The sequence below is a fragment of the Arvicola amphibius genome, chromosome 4, assembly GCF_903992535.2.
Source record: "Arvicola amphibius chromosome 4, mArvAmp1.2, whole genome shotgun sequence".
Lineage (NCBI taxonomy): Eukaryota > Metazoa > Chordata > Mammalia > Rodentia > Cricetidae > Arvicola > Arvicola amphibius.
This window is the reverse complement of record NC_052050.1, coordinates 67,338,559-67,359,001: the sequence shown is the minus strand read 5'-3', so window position 1 is coordinate 67,359,001 and position 20,443 is coordinate 67,338,559. Positions and strand designations below refer to the sequence as shown.

Here is a 20,443-nt window from a genome sequence, read left to right as displayed (position 1 = left end):
GATGGGAGACAATTAAGTTTATCAAGCGACGCTAACAATGCAATTCTGACAGAGATATCTCTATATATAGAGTTAAAGTTGCTGAAACCAAGGGAAAATGAGTTTACATTGGAAATTTTTGTACACCAGATTGTCAGTTATTGTGGGCCAATCAGCACCTCTCTTCCAGGAGAAAAAATGCCTCAGAGAAAACAGGTAAATTTTCCTGTGAAATCAGACCAATTGGAAAATGAAACCCTTTAAAAAAAAATCTACAAAGTTTCAGCATAGGAAATTACACCATCCTCGGCCCTGTAGATTAATCTTATCAGCGTGGGGTTGCCACTGGCTTTGCTTTTGCACAGAAGGAAGAGGTCGCAGGTGTCCAAGCGTGCTGGTGCCGTCCTGGGGAAAAGACATAGTAATATCAAGAAAGTCTGGCGTGCGTGGCATCTGGGTTTGGCTGCTTCCTGCTACGGGGGCACCTTGGAAACTCTGGTGTCTTGGGAAGGCTGACTCTGGGTTCTTCGCTGATAGAAGGGTGACCGAGGCTGAACTTCTCCTCTTCTAGTTCAGCTGGTCTTAAAAGTTTGAGGTCTTTGGGGACAGACAGGTGACATCAAGTAGGACCTTGTTTGGAACGAGCAGGACCATGAGGTCATTAACAATAAGGAGGTCCTGGGAAAGACTGACAATTACCCCTCCCGAGATAGAAGCTTGAGGAATGGTTGCTTTAGAAGAAAAAGTTTTAAGGAGGTACAGAGATGGCTAAATGATTAAGAGCACTGACTTGCTCTTCCCGAGGACCTAGGTTCAATTCCCAACACCTACATGGCAGCTCACAAGCATCTATAATTTTAAATTAAAACAAAACTAAAAAAACAATGATTGTTAAAATAAAAAAGTTGGGCTGGAGAGATGGCTCAGAGGTTAAGAGAACTGACTGCTGTTCCAGAGGTCCTGAGTTCAATTCCCAGCAACCACATGATGGCTCACACCCATCTGTAATAAGATCTGGTGCCCGGAACACTATATACATAATAAATAAATTTTTAAAAAAATTTAAAAAAGGAAAAAAAATTAAAAAGTTTAAGAAATAAAAACAAAAATAAAAATTTAAACACAGAGACACCCTGTCTCAAAAAAGAAAGTTTTAAAAATTAAGCATTTATTTTGTGTGCCTGCGTATCTGTGCATCCTACAGTGTGAGTGTGCAGGTCAGAGGGCGGCCTGGGGGGTAGTTTTCTCCTTCCACTGTGCAGGTCCTGGGAAGTGAATTCCCGTTTGCAGGCTTGGCGGCAAGTGCCTTTCCCTACTAAGCCGTCTCACTGGCCTGAGAATGGCTGGCTGCTTTTCAGGGAACTTAAACAAACACGTCCCGGCTAATCAGAAAACAGCCAGCTATGTCTCCCCACTTTCCCAGCTGTCTCCCACACCTCTGTCTTAATCTAATGCGTCTGGGCCCTGGTGAGGTGCCCATGGCCCACACCAGCAGTAAACACACTGACCCTGCAGTGTGTCTAGAAGTGAAGGTCTCTTTGCAGTGACCCCTTGGCTCCCATCTGCCGTAGAAGGGGCTCTTCCTACTCCCGTGCAGCGTCCCCCCAGTTCCTTACTCTGGGATTCCTGCCTCGGTTCAGAATTCCTGACTTCTAGAAGAGCATCTGGAAACATATGTTGCTGCAGTTGTTACTGCTGGGTTACTTTCCCATTATTTTTATTTAATTAATAAAAATTGAATATGTTTATAGTACACAAACCTTCCTATTTCTTCCCTTCCTTCTTTCTTTTTTTCTTTTCTTTTTTTTTAATTTTTAAAATAAAAATGTTTAAAGAGATCACACTGAAGCCCAGGCTAGCTTGGAAGTCATGTAGGTAAGGCTGGCCTCAGATTCATGGAAATTCTCCTGCTTCTACCTCCCAAGCATTGGGATTATCGGTATGAGCCACCACCACACCCATTGTTTAAAATGTACCTGTTGTTAAGCTGGACACAGCAACATGTTCCTGAAGTACTAAAGAAATATGGAAGGAGATCCATTAAAAAATAAAATAAATGCCAGGCAGCCGGGCAGTGCTGGCACATGCCTTTAATCCAAACACTCAGGAAGCAGAGGCAGGTGGATGGATCTCTGTGAGTTCAAGACCAGCTAGTTCCAGGACAGACTCCAAAGCTACAGAGAAACCCTGTCTCAAAAAAACAAATTAATAATAATAATAATAATAATAATAATAATAATAATAATAATAATAATGGCTGGAGAGATGGCTCAGAGGTTAAGAGCACTGGCTGTTCTTCCAGAGGTCCTGAGTTCAATTCTCAGCAACCACATGGTGGCTCACAACCATCTGTACTGAGATCTGGTGCCCTCCTCTGGTGTGCAGGCATACATCGAGGCAGAATGTTGAATACATAATAAATAAATAAATCTTTAAAAAAATAAAAAAAGAGAAAGAAAAAAGAAATGCCAGGCAGTGTTGGCACAGGCCTTTAACCCTAGCTCTCGGTGGCAGAGGCAGGTGGACAGCCAGGACTACACAGAGAAACCCTGTCTCAAAAAAGCCCAACCAAATAAATGAATTATTGCTCAGCACTGGTGTTTTTCCCTCCCACTTCTCTGTGCGTCCTAAGGCTACGCTCAGCCTCGTGGAGGCAAACCTGTCCCTGCTGAGCGTCCTGGCAGCTCTGAAGTTGATCGTCCACTGTGCAGATAGAGACGGGATCATCTCTGCTTCATTTTGTTTTTAGAATAATTCTTATGTTTTACGTGTCTGAGTATTTTGCTTTCATGTGTGTATGAAATGCATGCCTGGTGCCTGTTGGGACTTGAAGAGGGTGTTGGAACCCCTGGAACTGAAATTACAGATGGTTGTGAACCTCCTTGCTGGTGCCAGGAACTGAACCAGGGTCCTCTGGAAGAGCGGCGAGTGCTCTTAACCCAGGAGCCGTCACAAAAGGGTGGGGTTCTTTTTGTTTTATGTTTCGTTTTTCTAGACAGGGTTTCTCTGTGTATCAGTCCAAACAGTCCTGGAACTCACTTTGTAGACCAGGCTGGCCTCAAACGCACTGAGATCTGCCCGCCTCTGCCTCCCAGTGCTGGGATTAAAGGCGTGCGCCACCACCACCACCGCTAGGCCAAGAGTGGGATCCTTGAGAAGAGCATTTGGCAAGTTATCTCTAGGACAGCAGTTGTTCTGCTTGGGTTGAGGAGCTTGGCTGGGGTTGAACTTGCACGTGAACAGGGGTGGGGCATTGGGAAAATGGGACCCAGCAGGAGCTTGTCCTCCAGGACTGGAGGAACCCTGCTAAGGGATGCACTAGGACACTAGAAGGGCTATGAGAGAGCTGGATGGATCCCACAGTGTCCCTCTGAGCACTCGGCTGCTGTGGCCATGTGGGAAGGACAGGGAGTCAGAAAGGTACAATGTGGGAATTCTCCCCCCAGGAGCGAAGTTCATCTAGCTTGATTCAATGTTTGGATGAGGCCAGAGGGAAGAGGGTGAACTTCTCAAACACCAGCAAGTCTTCCCAAAGTCACCCCACGGTGACAGGTGGCTGTGAATGGAGCTGACAAGGTGGGAAAAGCTGGTGCTTGCCCTGTCTGGGACGAGGGAGAGTGGAAGATAGCAGCCTGCTGGAGTCGTGAGCACGACTGGACAGGGCAGGCAGGTGACTGTCATAGACCTTCTCCTGCCCTTCACATTAGCTGAGAGCCACTAAGCAAGACGTGCACCCTAGTGTGGAGTCCATCAGGCAGCTCCTTGTGACTGTGGCCATGGGAGAGCGTTGACTCTGGGCCTCAGTTTCCACAAAAGGGAGAGGAAGCTGCATGCCTCCTCCCTCCAGGGCTCCTTAGACCCTGTCATCCCATGAAGAGGTAGCCACAAGGGATGTGGCTAAGAAGGAAGACTCTGGGCTGGCTGCTCTGTGTCTTCACTTGTGGCCTTGGGCATACCCTCAGCCACGATCCCCAAACTGAAGAGCCGTACTTGGTTTTTGAGGTTGTCCGGAGTACTAAGTTCAGGTACTTAGATAAGCACCCAGGACACAGTGGGCTCTGAGTCAGGGTACTTTATAATTGATCATATTTTGATTGGGTGAATGACTATAGTACTCTTTATAGTACTCAAGTCTGGACATTCAAGCTTTGTCACCTGGACGTTGTCCACACCTGTCCCTCCCGCATGTATCCCCTTTTAAGTCTTTGAGCCCCTGTGCTTGTTTCTGAAGAGTTGGAGTGTCAACTCTTCAACTCCCAGATTTATGGACCTGCCTAGCGGAGGAAGCTGGTTCTGTCTTGCCATGGGCACTTCATTCAGTAAAGGGAGGTGGGTGCAGAGAAACCCTGTCTTGAAAAACAAAAACCAGAGAAATAAAAAAAGACCCAGAGTTGGGGGCTGGTGAGATAACTCAGTGGATCAGTCTGATGACCTGAGTTTAATCCCCAGGGCCCACACAGAAGAAGGAAACTGGCTCCCTGCAAGTTGTCCTCTGACTTCCACACACATCTATATGCACACACTTCTATACACACATGCATGTGCACACACATCTACACACATGCATATGCACACACATCTACACACATGCATATGCACACACATCTATAGACACGCATATGCATACACACCTATACACACATGCGTATGCACACACATCTATTCACACATGCATATGCACATACATCTATACACACGTGCATATGCACACACATATATACACACATGCGTATGCACACACATCTATATGCACATGCATGTATGTGCACACATATCTAAGAAAGACTCAAGTCAGCCTCCTCGGAATCCAGCTCCAGATGACTTTCTGAGTGATTTTGGGAAAGTTATTCTGTCTGGGTGTCCCGGTGAAGCCAGGCTGACAGTAGAGTAGGGTGTGGGAAAACTATATGTGGTAATAAAGTATCAAGAGTTGATGAGGTTCCTGACACATTAGGAGAAAAGCATACGCATAAACGCATATGAGAAGAAACCTAAAATAATCCCCAAGCCCAGCTGTGGTCATGCCGCAGCCGTGGTGGCAACATCACTTGAACTGAATGCACTTTGGTGTGAGCGAGGAGACAGCTGTAGGTGACCTGGGTTTCCGGCCCAGGGAACTGTCCTTCTGGGAGAGGATAGTTTAGAAGGTGCAAGATAGGGTCGGAGGTCGGCCATGCTAAACTGAGGGGCCTCTGTGGCTCTCCGATGGGGGAGTGTCCATCGACAGAGTTCTACTGGGTTGAGAAACGTGTGGGGATAAGAAGTGACCCACGAGTGACCTCCCAGTGATGCCGGAAGAGGGGTAGGAGTCCTGCACAGGCAGGGTCGGAAGCCCAGACCCAAGAAGCAGAAGTGAGGGGTCACGGTCACCATGGCCAGTGGAAGGTGATGGGAGATAAGAGCGAGGAACTGATAAAATGGTGACGGCAGCACGGTGGCTTCCCAGTGCAGGGGACAGAGGTAGAATGGAAGGGCCTAGATGGCATAGACGCTGTGGCGTGGCCTCACACCAGGAGGGCAGGCTGTGCCAGGCTCAGGCTTCAGGGAGGCACATGGCGTCCGTAATGCAGCTTTCATGGGATACACCTGAGCTCAGGACACACAGACTTCACCTGCTGCATCCAGCCCATCCCAGCCCCTGCTCGCACCTGGGTGGGTCATTGTCCATAGGGGAGTGAGGAGAACCGAGATGAGACCAAGATGGTGCCCACACGCTAACCACTGAGGTTGGTAATCGATACTAGAGTAGTACTTTCGTAAATATTTGAAATTTTCTATGTGTTCTTCTGTGTAGCCCTGGCTGTCCTAGAACTCTGTAGAGCTGGCTCCGTAGACCAGGCTGGCCTCAGACTCACAGAGATCCGCCTGCCTCTGCCTCCCAAGTGCTGGGATTAAAGGCGTGCACCACCACCACTCAGATTATAATACATTTCTTCGAGGGTGGAGAGGTGACTCAACAGTTGGTGACTCAGAGGTGTCTCAGCAGTTAAGAGCATGTACTGTGCTTTCAGAGAGGACCCAGTGAGGTTCCCAGCACCCACATCAGGTAACTTACAACCACCTGTAAGTAACTGCAGCCCCAGGGGATCAGATGCCCACTTCTGGCCTCCTGGGGGCAATGCATACACACACATTACATACATAACTTTTTAAAAGTTAAAGATTTAAAAAAAACTGATATGGGGTCCTGGACATGGTGGCTTATGCCTTTAATACCAATACTTGGGCAGTAGAGGCAGGAGGAGCTGAGAGTTCAAGGCCAGCTTAGTCTACACAGCAAACTCTAGGACAGCCAGGAGTATCTTGTCTCAGAAAACCAAACAAACAGACGCCAGAAACAAAACATGAATATGAGGCTCAGAGGTGTTGCTCCATGGTAGAACACTCGGTTAAAGTGTAAAGCCCTGGGTTTCACCTCTGGCTCTGCAGAAAAGTGTGTATGGATAATAATAAATTTAAATATATGAGGCTGGGGAGATGTCTCAAGGGTAAGAGAGTTTGCTGAGCAGGCATGAGGACCTGAGTTCAGCTCCCCAGAAGGTGTCCACCCCACACACAAATAGAAAATCATAAAAACCATATTTATGAGTCAGGCGGTAGTGGCACACACCTTTACTCCCAGCACTCAGGAGGCAAAGGCAGGCAAATCTCTGTGAGTTCAAGCCCAGTCTTGTCTACAGAGCGAATTCCAGGACAGGCTCCAAAGCTACACAGAGAAACCCTGTCTAGAAAAGCAAACAAACAAAAAGCCATATGTTTGTAGTAGCATGCAGTACATATTTTATGAATGTTTACTTTGTATAATATTGAGTATAACTATGTAATTTGCACACATATTGCTCACAAAACACGCCTCTCCAGAATTAGATCATCTCTTACTCCTCTGCTGATATTCTGCCTACCTTTCCCACCTGGGTCTCTACAGGAGCCGGGTAAGCAGTCTTCCTAGCCCCGCCCTCGTGCCCCCAATTTGCACAGCTGCCAGAATGGCTCTGTCAAAACCTGAATTAGAAAAACAAGCCTGAGTCAGGCCAGGCCACTGATGTGTACACCTTTGATTCCAGCATTTGGGGGGTAGAGGCAGGTGGGTCTGTGCATTTGAGGCCAGCCTGCTCTACAAAGCAAGTTCCAGAACACCCAGGACTACACAGAGAAACTCTATCTCAAACATACAAACACCAAAAACAAAACAAAACAAACAAATAAAGCCCCCAAAACTTGAATCAGATATTGCTGTGGGACAATGGTCTTGTCCCTGTAAAAGTTTATCAGTTGTTCTGGTTTAATAAAATGCTGATTGGCCAGTAGCCAGACAGGAAGTATAGGTGGGGCGACCAGAATAGGAGAATTGTGGGAAAAAGAAAGGTTCAGTTTGCAGTCTCATCCAGACACAGAGGAAGCAAAATGAGAACACCTCGCTGATAAAAGGTACCAAGCTACGTGGCTATCACAAACAAGAATTATGGGCTAATGTAGGGTGTAAGAATTAATAAGCCTGAGCTAATCGGCCAACCAGTTTATAATTAATGTAGACCTCTGTGTGTTTCTTTGAGACCGAATGGCTGTGGGACCAGACGGGACAGAAACCTCTGTCAACAAGATATGGCCTGGCCTGGAGCTCTTTCTCACAGCCCTCAAAATCCTGATCCTCCTTCCTCACCTCCTGAGTACCTGAGTTAGGTCTCAGCTTCATCTGGTTGAGACCTGGGCCCTTACAGTATCTCCTCCTAATGCAAAGAGTTTTTCTCACATGAACTCTGTCCAGCCAGACCTCTGTTTTCATCCTATTTCATGAGTGAGGTGCTCTTGGATTTCTGTGCTCTACCCCTGCTGCTGGGCTTCTCTCTGAGGCTTCAGAACTACCCCTGTGCTGTCTGCTTTGTTGTCTTCCTAGATTTGACCCTTGTTGTGCTCAGGAACCATATCAGTGGGAAGACTATGGTAAACCCTTGCTGACTGGATGGATGAATGGACAGATGGGTGGATGGATGGGTGGGTGGATGGATGAGTGGGTGGATGGATAGATAGATGGATGGATAATTGGATGGATAAATGGTTGGATGGATGGACAGTTGGACAGATGTATGTATGTATGTATGTATGTATGTATGGATGGATGGATAGGTAGGTGGGTGGGTGGATAGATGGATGGATGGATGGATGGATGGATGGATGGATGGATGGATGGATGGGTAGGTGGGTAGGTAGCTGGCTAGCTAATTGGCTGGGTAGGTGGATGGATGGATGGACAGATGGATGGTTGGGTGGTTGGATGGGATGGGTGGATGGGTGGGTGACTGAGTGGGTAGATGGATAGATGGACAGACAGATGGACAGATGGATGGATATGTGGGTGGATGAATGGATGGATGATTAGATGGGATAGATGAATGGATTGATGGGTGGATAGATGGACAGATGGATAGATGTTAGATGGTTGGATGGTTGGAAGGTTGGATTGTTGGTGGGTGGATGGATAGATGGGTGGATGGATATTTGGATGGATGGATGTATGGATAGGTAGATGTATGGATGTATGGATGATGGGTGGATGGATAAATGGTTGGATGGATGGGTGGGTGGGTGGAGCTCTGCTTTAGGGTGACACCTGAGACTTGGCCCAAGTAACAATTTATGTAATCAGGGACACCATGGAACTTGAAGTCAGAGTTAATTTAATCCTGAAGTCCTTGCCCTGAGCCCTTGGCTACATGTCTACCTATGTCCTCAAAAGGTCTGGATCAAAAGACCATGATCACAGACACAGAGGGGAATACCACCAAAGCGCAAAGCATGGGCACAAGAGAAGAGGGAAAGAAGGAACAACAGCAGCCACGTGTGTGGACAAGTGTCTGTGTGGGCTGTGGGCCCTGAGACAGCAGGGAAGAGTTCTCAAGAGAGAAAGCAAGGTTGTTGAAGCCAGCAGTGCTCCCCTCGGTCCTCAGGATCTTGGTGTCACTTCAGCGTCAGACTCAGCTAGGTGAGCGCCCCCTGGCACACTTTCCTTCTATGCCTTCACTACCCAACATGGATCTAAAGGCCTGGAGGCCTAGGAGAGCAGATGGCTCATCTGGCTAGGTTGCAGCCATGCCTTCCCAGACATGATCCCTCCTGAGAGAGCTTAGGGGACCAGGATGCTGTTAGTTCCTTCTCCAGCCCCAGTCCTGACTTGTCCCTTCCAGGAACCTCAGCAATGTTCTGCTTTCTATATGAGATGTGTCTTTGCCCCCGGCCCCACTAGGGAATGGATGTATGCTCATGATAAAAAGACATTTAGCAGACATGAGAAAACAGGCAAGTAAGTACATGAGAAGCTGCTTTATCTTCCTTGATGTCTCTTGAATTCCTCTAGTGTGAGTCTGAGTAGGGTCAGGGGTCACAGGCCTATGGGTCTAGGTAGCCGGTCCAGCAGGGGACAGCCTGGCTGTTTCCCCAAGAGGGTTTCAGGAAGAACTGTGCAGCCCCCACGCACTGGTCCACTATGATGCTCAGAGCAGAGATGACGAGATCTGCTATATTTAATTTTGGTGCCTGCGTCACCTCTGACCACACAACAGCCCAGGCAGGGCAGGACTGGGGGCGGGCATTTCTTCGGCAGTCACTCTGTGAGGGGGTCACTTTCCACTCGAGATGGCACTGTGGAGAGGAAGGGAGACAGAGAGCAACAGAAAGTGAGGTCGTAAGTAGAAAATTGGTTCTGGGATTTCGAACGGCTTCGTCACGTCACGGGGGGCCCTCCCTGGCTGCCGAGAAATCAGTTGATCTGAGAAAGTTCGTTGTAAGCCATACACTCTGTCACTTTTGGGTGGAGCTGAGAAATGAATGAAGATAGTGAAGCTTGGTGACTTTTAGTTTTCAGAGTAAGGGAGGGCAGTGTGGGGGAGGGGTGACCGTGGACACAGCATAAAGCATGGGACCATACAACCAGGGTGCCCCCAGCCAAGACACGACCAGCAGCACCTGTCACCATCCCATCAGGGAGAAGCAGGGCTAGCCGAGGTTGGTCTCCACTGACCAGCTCACTGCAGGATCAAAGCACTGACTGCCATATAAATGTGACAGCCGATGGCTGGACCAGCCCATCCTCCTAGCTGCCTTCAGTGCTAGGGGACAGACTCATCTTTTGCCTGGCTCCTCTTTGTCCTGAACACCTCAGGGACTGGCCCCAGAGAAGCCCTTGATGTGACTGTTTTCAACACCTTGCCTGAGTGGTACAAGTACTTGCTGTTGAGTTCAGCGGAAACAGAGTGCGTGTCTCACTTCTCATCTGAGCCCCTGTCCTGTCCCTCCCTCCTTCAGTGAAACCTCCTGAGGCTGGAGAGCTGAGGGGCCGCTTACCCCGTACCCTGACCAGCTCTGCCTCCCCCACTCCTCAAGGGCCCTTACCTCTTCTCAGCACCCTGTCTCTGGGCACTACTGAGAGTTGCCCTTATGTATGGGAGAAAGCTCCCAGCAGCTTTCCAGGAGTGCCATGGTCTCTCTAGGGCCTCGAGGTGATGCTCTCAAACTTACATTTCTCCTGCTTCTTCCTTCTTCTCTTGTTCCTGATTGGGCCATCTCCTTGCTGTCAGCTATGCCAGCTTCATTCTGTGGCAATGTAAGTCTCCTTTGTTCCCGAAGAGTCCAGTGTACCCTACTGAGGACCACAGGTCTGCCCTTGCCTGAGGCACACATCCCATCAGCCCATGTGAAGGATTTGGGCTGTGGTGGCTGAGGATGCAGCTAGCTGTGGACCCCTGGTGGCCAGAAAAGGCATGGAAGAGGGGAGAGGGGGGAGGGAGAAATGAAAGGGAGAGAGTGAGAAAGAGGCAGAGAGAGATACAGGAGAGAGACAGGGGAGAGAGGAGAGAGAGGGAGGGAGAAGAGAGAGGAAGGAGAGAGAAAGAGAAAGAGATTGATGTGTGTGTGTGTGTGTGTGTACATGTGAACACACATTTTTCTGTGCATGTGCACCTGTGCCACTGTGTACATGGAGGTCAAAGAACAATTTTTTGGTTCTTTCTTTCAACCTAAATTTTTTTTGAAGTTTTTCATTTTGTTTGTTTCTTGTGTTTTTTTCAAGACAGCATTTTTCTGTGTAGCTTTGGAGCCTGTTCTGGAACTTGCTCTGTAGATAAGGCTGGGCTTGAGCTCACAGAGATCCGCCTGCCTCTGCCTCCCGAATGCTGGGATTAAAGGTGTGCCTCACCATCCCCTACTGAGGTTTTATTTTTCTATTTTACGTGATACGGGCTTGTGTGTGTGCAGTGCCCACAGAGGCCAGAAGAGGGCATCAGATCTCCTGGTAATGGAGTTACAGTTGGTTGTGAGCCACTGTGTGAGTGGGGCCTAGGAATTGAACCTGGAGCTGCTGGAAGATCAGCCAGTGCTCTTAACCACGGACCATCTCTCCAGCCCTGTTATTCTGTCTCTTTTGGGAGTTTGCTGACCCATGAGCTTCTGGGCAATTCTCCTGTCTTCACCTCCCATATTACCATAAGAATCCTGGGGTTCCGGGTGCTACCACAGCGTCAGACCTTCTGCACAAGTTCCAGAGATGGAATTTAGGTCATCAGGATTGCATGGCAAGTTTTTTTTTTTTTTTTTTTTTGGTTTTTTTTTTTTTTTTTTTTTTTTTTCGAGACAGGGTTTTTCTGTAGCTTTAGAGCCTGTCCTGGAACTAGCTCTTGTAGACCAGGCTGGTCTCGAACTCACAGAGATCCGCCTGCCTCTGCCTCCCGAGTGCTGGGATTAAAGGCGTGCGCCACCGCCGCCCGGCTGGCAAGTTTTTTTTTTTTGTTTTTGTTTTTGTTTTGTTTGTTTGGTTTTTTGTTTTTTGAGACAAGGTTTCTTTGTAGCTTTAGAGGCTGTCCTGGGACTAGCTCTTGTAGACCAGGCTGGCCTCGAACTCACAGAGATCTGCCTACCTCTGCCTCCCGAGTGCTGGGATTAAAGGCGTGCGCCACCACTGCCCGGCACGGCGAGTGTTTTTATCCCCAGACCATCTCCCTTATTTTGGACAGACAGGCAACTCCTTGGTCAGTTAGAGAGGACCAGGGTAAAGCTGAAACCATATTGATGAGAGAATACACAGGAAATCATCATTCTTGGGGCCTGGGGAGAGGGATCAATGGGTAAATATTTGCTTTGGAAGCACGAGAAAGAGAGTGGAATGGGGCACACTTGTAACTTCAACTCTGGGAGACAGAGACCGAAGTATCTCTGGGGATTGTTGACCAGCCAGCATAGATAGCCTAACAGGCCAGTTCTAGACCAGTGAGTGAGAGACCTATATAGAAAAACAAGGTTCAGCCAGTGATGGTGGTACACACCTTTAATCACAACACTCAGGAAGCAGAGGCTGGAGGATCTCTGTGAGTTCAAGGCCAACCTGGTCTACAGGGTGAGTTTCAGGCAAACAAAAATACTAAGGTAGTTTACTCCTGAGGAACAACACCCAAAGTTGACTTCTAGCTTCTTATACACACACACACACACACAGAGAGTAATACACACATAAACATATACATATACACAGTCACACACATCATACAAATGTGTACACATGCACACTCATACATGCATACACATTTATACACATCTGTACACACACACACATACACGCACCACCCTTTTAAACAATCAACCAAGATGGTTGGTTGTAGCACACACCATTGATTCCAGCACTTGAGAGGCAGAGGCTGGTGAATCTCTGAGTTCGAGGCCAGCCTGGTCCACAGAGTGTTTTCCAGGACAGCCAGGGCTACACAGAGAAACCCTGTCTCAAAAAAAAAATCAACAAAACAAAACAATCCATCTATCTTTTTATTCTAGGTTATGGGTGGAGAAGGAGGCCAAGATCATTGCTCATGCCTGACTTTCCAGCAGTACCCTATCAGGGAGGATGGAGGAGAACATCCCCCCCAACACACACACCTTTGTAAGTCTGTCTCTTACTGCATCTTGCAGTCCCTGGTCTAGGTGGCTGGTACTGTGCCAGCCACAGATAGTCCCCAGGAAACATGATCCCTTTGGCACTACTGGGAGCCAGTCCTGCCCTGCTGCACACATCCCACACCCTCTGCAGGGATTCTCTCTCTCTCTTCCAGAGTGGCCGATTCCCAATGCTGCTGCTTGGCCTCTTCCCCTCTTTCCCTTGTTGGCAGTGAGGCGAGAAGGGAACACTGACTCCCCAAGAGTTGGCTGAGCTCCTGCCATGTCTTCTGGTGTTGCGTGGCTGACCCGTGGTTGTGAGCACCGGTTCCAGCCTGCCCCAGGAGGGTGCCTGCCTGCCTGCCTGTCAGAGTCTGAGTGGTCTCAACCCCACTTCACACCTGCTGCCAAAGTACCCTGCCCTTCTAGGCCCCTTTCTACTCTGGGTAGCATCTCCCAAGGATACTGCCAGACATCGTGTTAGCCAGGGCTTCCTGTTGCAGGTACTCTCACCAATCCAGCTTCTGGGCCAGCAAGGGGGAGGCAGTCCACCTGCCCTGGGGGTGCCGTCTTCCATGACCTTGTCTGTTTTCCTAGTCCCCCACATGTCAACTGATTCGTCCTGGCTTACAAAGCGGTAATGAGTGGGGTCCAGAAATTGAACAGGCTGTTGCTAAATGTAAGCAGTAAATGCCCTTTCAACAGTGGGCATCCACGTAGGCAGTATAGGGGAGAAGAGCCATGAATTTATGCAGGTGGCTTTTGAAAAGAGGCAGTGTGGGGCGTTCCCTCCTAGCATGTGCCTTGGGCAAGCCTCCGGCCCTCACCGTGTCTCAGACTCTTCTGTGACTCCCCCTGTGGCAAGGGAGACCTGAGACTGTGTGGGTGGTGCAGACACAGCTGGCCAGTCATCAGGAGATACCCAAGAGGTCCCCCGCCTGCTCTAGACATCCCCCCTGAACCCCAACTTCCTGGCCCAAGCTCCCTCTGTTCACCAACAGTAGACAGGGAGGGTACCCAATACTCCCCCTTCCCTCCAGCCCAGAGGGTTTGCTTTCAGTCTAGGTCTTTCCCTTTATCCCCCCTATTTCCTTTGAGAAGCCTGTCTTACACTGAGCTCCTCAGTTTGGAGCCCACACAGGTCAGCATCCCCAAGGATCAAAAGAGACAGCAAAAACAGACAGGGCTATCTGTCACCATCTTTATTTCTGGTTTCTAGTTTGACAGTCAATGAAAAAACATGTTCAATGACAACCCTTGCCCCATTCCCCACACATCACCTTAAGTGTAACAGACATTTCTTCTATATATTATTAACTCTTTGCTAACCTATTTAATATTTTAAATATAAGGATAAAACAATAAGTTACTTTATGACTGAGGGCTGGTTGCTGCCTGCTGGCAGACAGGAGTGTGGCTCTGGCCTTCCCTCCTGTCCCCAGCCTGAGGTGAGACCTGGAGGCCCCAGTGAGGTAGCAGAATTGTGTATACAGTGATTATTGCCAGGGACCCCAGAGCCCACTGGGGACAAAGGCAGCAAACCATTCCCCCACCCCAATACTGACAGACTCATTTAAATAACATACAACCATAATAAATAAGATCAAGAAGAAATGTGTCCAAGTTGCTCTCTGCCTCAGTTGGCCTGGGTGAAGCAGGGCCATAGGCACAGGGATGCGGGGACAGAGGAGGTTGCCAGGCTGAGCCCCCGGCACTAGGCAGGCAGCCTGAGGTCAAAGCTAAACCAATCTCATCCATTCCCAGCCCTCCTCCCGGCCTCCCCAAGAAAGGTCTGCTTTGAGCAAGCTCCACAACTGTGGCACCCAGGGCCTGCGTCTGTGCTTTTCTGTCTTCAGTGATAGGTGCCGTGGCGAAAACGTTCCCTGGAGTAGCTGAGCAGTTTTGTTATAAACTGGGCCACTTCAATTTTGGTGTCTGGAAGGTTGGAAATCTGTAAAACAGCAGAGAGGCCCACCCGTTAGCAGGACGTCAAGACCAGGGACTTTCCAAGGGCTGTGCCGAACAATGTTCCCAAAAGTCCCTGCCAGGTGGGTTCTGTTTTTGTCTCTGCTTTACAAATGTGGCTCAGGTAAAAGTTGGGAGCCCTTGAGCCCAGGACCTGTAAGTCCCCAAATCCGACACCCTGCTGCCATAGTGGTCCCGCTCCTGGGTGGACATATCCGTGGGATGCTCAGCAGGCTAGCAGGAGTGGGTGCCGGGGTGGAACAAGCCTTACCCCCGCTGAGGCCTTCCGGGTGCAGAGTCCATTCAGTATCCTCTGGGTCTTGTAGATGGGTTTGCAACTGGAGATGTTGGTCAGGGAATCCAGGGCTGCACAGAACTGTGGGAGAAGAGGGCAGGTGTTGGGCTGGCTCAGGTTACAGGAAAGCGGTTGGCTGGCCAGATGGGTATAGGGGGCAGGAGGAGCCTAGATTCTGAGGCGTGAGTGGGTAGCTCCTCAACCTGTGGGTCACGACCCCTTTGGGGTCCCATATCAGATATCCTGCAAATCAGATATTTACATTATGACTCATAACAGTAGCAAAGTTACAGTTATGGAATATCAACGAAAAGAATGTTCTGGCTGGCGGTCGCCACTCCGTGAGAAGCTGTATCACAGGGTCGCAGCATCAGGAAGGCTGAGAACCACTGAGCTAGAGTGTGCTTTTACCGTTGATTTCTGTGAGGCGGGATCTCACTCTGCAGCCCAGGCCAGCCTGGAACTTACTATATAGTAATATTCCTCATGGTAATCCTCCTGCCTCAACCTCTCAAATCCTGATAGTCCAGGTATGTCTTGCTCTGAATGTTGCTTGCAAAGCCCCGGCTGCATGAATAGGGTCTAGAGGAAAGGAACCCCAGGCTTCCAGCCGCCACCACATCCCTGAAGCCCAGGCTCCTTACCCCGCCAGTTCTCAGGTCCACGCTCCATACCATGCTGCCATTGCACAGGGGAGCCTGAGGAAGGAAAGACACCATGAGCAGATGGTAGAATAATCACTGGCCTGCCCCAGCCAGACCAGGTCCACAAGTACCCCTAGTGTAGCGTAGCATAGAGTCAGGCTTGACAATCCCCCAACACTGAGCGCCAATGTCTACTCAACAGAAGGACCTAGGGGCAGGGATTAGAGTCCTGGAGCTGAGAGAGGAACATTGAGTGGCTACTGGCTTCTTTGAAGCTTGCCACAGTCTGGGCAAGAGCAAGGGGGCCTATAGAGAAGGTCAGAGTGGGGTCAGGTAGAGGGATGGGAGAGGCTGCTGCTGGCCTGGTCAAGTCAGACCTGAGGCAGTAGGAGTCCGATGCATCCCTAGTTTGTTCTCTGAGTGGGGTGCTATGTTAGACACACACAAAGCTTCATACAATTCTTGCAAGGCCTGAGTCTAGACTCTGACATCGACTTCCCTGAACCTTGCCAAATGAAGCCACTGTGCTTGCCTGTAGAGGTACCAGCAGGGACAACACAGCATAACACCAGGCTTAGCAATCATCAACCGTCAGACAGTACAAGCAGAGACGGTGTAGGGATGCTACAAGTCCTGTCCAACTGCTTAACATCATGACTGGGACATCATGACTGGGACATGGCGCAGGAAACCCCATTGGGAGATGTCCTGTCCTGCTTTCCCCTGTGGAAGAATGTTGAGCTGGTGTGAGTGGAACCAGGCCCCTAGTGACCCTGCCAACATCTTCAAGGTCCATTTGTTAGCCATGGCACCGCCATTTTGAGAAATTCCTCCACTTTGGTTAAACAGGGACAGCTTCTGGAAACCACAGTAATCAGCCTTCCAGAGCTAAAGTCATCATCCCCCGGCCCCACTCCTACCCTTCCTCCTGCAGACCCCTGATGATGACTGGCTATCCCAGGGTTTTAAGGCTCCCCTGGCACTCTTTGGCTCACCGTTCTTTGATTATTCCTAGCAAGCTCTGGATCCACATCCCAACCCTTCCCTGTCCCCATCACTGCCCCTAGACTGTGAGAGTCGGAGAGCTGTCCGGTTTCCCAGCCAGAAACCTCTCTTCACCAGGCTTTCTTGGCATAAACCCGATCAGTTGTAAAGGTCTTTCTTTAAGGGTACACTTCACTAGCCACACTGCTGCCCCTCCCCAAGCTAGCTTCTCTTCTCCCTCACTTTTGAGCCTGGGGACTGGGGGCTTCTTCAGTCATACATGCAGGGCCAGCCTCAGCCTGTTCATGACATTTTCCAGGGAGGGGTGTGTGTGTTACTCACCCTCTGGTCTTGTGTGATGTTGATCAGCTCCTCAATAAGTTCCCTGAGGGGCACATCGGAAGGAGACCCGGGTCGCAGCACTGGGCCTGGGGCAGCGAGACCACCGAGGCAGGCGAGAGCCAGGACTGCCGTCAACCAGAGCGCCATGAAGCCCAGAGCCAACAAGAGAACCAAGGAGCAGAAGAAGCAAGCGTACGCTGACCTAAGCTGGTGGCTTGTGGCCTTAGCCTGTTGCAGCAGCTTTTATAGGCCCAAGGGGTGACGCCTCACCCCTGGTCGCTGCTTTATTGAGCATTATCTAAAAACCACATCTTTACTCATCTTGATTTTTTTTTTTCTTTTTGCTTTTTTGGAAAATCCAGTGCCGTCTAGAGTCTGATGTAGTGGATTGATTGAGAACGGTCTGGGGCAGAGTTTCCAAGATAGTGGTAGCTTATTTCCCAGGTGGGTATTAGAAAGCCGACTTCCGCCCCAGTAATTCTACCTGATGGCCGCCCTAAGCTTGTGGGCAGCTAGTCCAATACTGACCCCTTTGGGGCATTTAGTACCTGGCAGCCTCTGGGCACATGGCAATATCAGTCTACTGTGAGAATTGGGAATGTTTTCTTCCCTTTCTTTCCTTTCCTTCCTACTTAATTTCAACGAGCATATCTCATAAATCATCAAAGGCTACAGGATTCAAACAGGACTAAGAGAGTAAGGAAAATTCACTCCTGCCCACCCTGAGGCTCCTGGACTTCATAAGTAGGAGGGATTATAGAAGCTCAGAATGAGATGCAGTCAGCTCAGGTATTCCCCTGGCCTTTCTTTCTTTCTTTCTTTCTTTCTTTCTTTCTTTCTTCCTTCCTTCCTTTCTTTCTTTCTTTCTTCTTCCTCCTCCCTCTCTCTCTCTCTCTCTCTCTCTCTCTCTCTTTCTTTCTTCTCCCTCCCTCCCTCCCTCCCTCCCTCCCTCCCTCCCTCCCTCTCCCTCTCCCTCTTCTTTCCCCTCCCTCCCTCCCTCCCTCCCTCCCTCCTTCCCCCCCCCTCTCTCTCTCTCTCTCTCTTTCTTTCTTTCTTTCTTCTTTTTTTTTTCAGAGACAGGGTTTCTCTGTAGCTTTGGAGTCTATCCTGGAACTAGCTCTTGTAGACCAGGCTTGTCTCGAACTCACAGAGATTTGCCTTCCTCTGCCTCCTGAGTGCTGGGATTAAAGGCGTGCGCCACCACCGCCTGGCTCCCCTGACCTTTCAACTGTAAAATTGTTGTGATGCTAACCCTGCCAATGGGCAATCTCTCTTGGACATTCTCTGGGACACTAGAGCTCTCATGGGTGGGCAGGCTGCTCAGACTCCTGCCCAAGTCAGAGAGCGTGACGGCGCTGATATGGCGGAGACTGTGGCCCCCACACTTGCCTCCCAGTCTCCGCAGAAGCAGGGCTGACCCTCCGGGGCCTCAGATTTCCCAGAACGTTCAGATGATCCAAGGGCTCCTGGGCTGTCTCCTGCAGGCAGCCCTCAGAGGCAGGGGTGCCAGCACATGGCCTTTCCCCTACTCTTTCCTCATTCTCAACTACCCACCCTCTGCAGAGGCCACAGCATTTGCTTATTGGGTAGTGATGTCAAGATGCACCTTCACCCACTTCCTCCCTTAGGCCAACAGTGGCCCCTTCATGCCCCTCTCTTCTTCCTTAGACTCTTTCCCCACCCATTTCTTCCCCTCAGCCAGACTCCAATCTTCTCACAAGGGTCCTCAAGGGACTCTGGCGCCCTCACTCCTGCACCAGGCAGCCTCGCTCAGCTCTCTTCTCATTGGGAACAGCACTGGCAGCTCCCTGTCCACAATGGAGATGTCCCCGTCCCCCCCTCCCCTGTCCGTCTTCCAGCCCCCTCCAGTCTACAGACCTGGGAGCTATAAACCTGCCTCCGCCCCTGGCGGTCCTACAGGACTTGGGAGTGCTTTGTCTAGACAAGTGACCCCTGTAGGGCCTCAGTTTCTCAATCTGGACACACCATAGGACTTGGGAGTGCTTGCCTAGACTCGTGACCCCTATGGGGCTTCAGTTTCTTAATCTGGAGGGCAGGGTGGGTGGCAGATCCCTTGGAGGTCTCCTCCGTGGGGGAAGGCTAGGGGAAACACCTTAGGTGGTGCATGAATGAGTCAACGCGTCCTTGCCCCCTTAAGACACGCAGAAGGCTTGCGGGGAGCAGCGGGAGGCGCCCCCGCGCGTGGGAGAAGGCGCGCTGGCGCGGCGATGGCCCGCGGAGATAGCGGGCGCGGCCTTATGTAACGGGAGATGGGGTCGATAAGGGGACGCGCACGCCGCCTCCTCCGTGGTCTCCGGGAAGGCGCGGCCAAGAGCTGCCCCGCGGGGAAGCGGCCACCACCCTCCTTCCCCCGTGCGAAACAGAACGGGCCCGGCTGGACCAGGGTCCCCAGTGCCCTTGTGCACCCTGGAACATCGAGCGCCTGAGCCTGCCCCTGCCACCACCACCAGGAGAGGGGCCACGGCCCACAGGCCCGCTGCAGTGGAGGAAAACTGAGAACTTTTCTTGTTTTTTATTCCCCCGAGGCAGGGTTTCTCTGTGTAGCCCTGACTGTCCTGGAACTTACTATTTAGACCAGGCTGGCCTCGAATCTGGAAATTCTCCTCCCTCTGCCTCCTAAACGCTAGGATTAAAGGCGTGCACCACCGCCGCCCGACGCTTGCTTTATTTTTAACTTTTCATCTTTCAGTTTAAAGATGTGCGTTTGACTGCTTTCATAGTTGCAAGTTGCCGAAACTCCAGACCAGCCAGAGCTGCAAAACTAGACACTGTTTCAAAACACAGAAATCAAAAAAGCTGAGCAGTGGTGGCCTCGGCTTTATCCCAGCCGCTTGGGAGACAGAGGCAGGCAGATCTCTGAGTTCGAGGCCAGCATGGTCTGCAGAAGAGATACAGGACAACCAGGGCCACAAAAAGAAATCAATCAATAATTAAAAAAAAAAGTTACGTGTCTGTAACTTCATTGCTGTTCTTGAGTGTGAGCTTTGTAGACCACGATGTCAGACGGTTAGGTCCGTTTTAGACCAAGATGGCCGTGAAGTTGTGGCAAGTTTGCCTCTCTCTCCGGAGGGCTGGGATAAAGGCCAGGATTGGGCTTCATTTCCAGCCCGGTTCAATTACCCATTACACCATGAGAAACCAATTTACAGAGTGTGGCCTGTGCTTGGGGCCACTCAGGCCCATGGGCTGCAGCTGGGCGCTTTGCGGCTTCCCAGAAGTAACTTGGTGGGGGTAGGTTCCGGCCTGCCCCTCTGCTTGCTTTGGTACCAGCTGGAGTTTCAGGACCACGCTCAGTCTTTCT

At 50.2% G+C, this 20,443-nt stretch overlaps 1 protein-coding gene across 1 annotated transcript; it reads right to left on the bottom strand.

The window, feature by feature from the left end:
- Positions 1-14,743: 14,743 nt before the first annotated feature.
- On the bottom strand, positions 14,744-17,283 carry Il13 (interleukin 13). Its single transcript, XM_038324626.1, has 4 exons — positions 17,122-17,283; positions 15,796-15,849; positions 15,128-15,232; positions 14,744-14,842 (listed from the first exon to the last, which is right to left on the bottom strand). The coding sequence occupies exons 1-4, from the start codon at positions 17,266-17,268 to the stop codon at positions 14,744-14,746; spliced, it is 405 nt and encodes a 134-aa protein (XP_038180554.1). The 5' UTR covers positions 17,269-17,283.
- Positions 17,284-20,443: the final 3,160 nt, after the last annotated feature.

Excerpts from the sequence above, each read along its gene's own strand:
- Il13 (XM_038324626.1), bottom strand. The coding sequence starts at position 17,268 with ATGGCGCTCTGGTTGACGGCAGTCCTGGCTCTCGCCTGCCTCGGTGGT. Across the intron at positions 15,850-17,121 it reads ACATCACACAAGACCAGAGG|GCTCCCCTGTGCAATGGCAG; the intron begins GTGAGTAACACA and ends TTCCTTCCTCAG. Across the intron at positions 14,843-15,127 it reads CCCGGAAGGCCTCAGCGGGG|ATTTCCAACCTTCCAGACAC; the intron begins GTAAGGCTTGTT and ends GCTGTTTTACAG.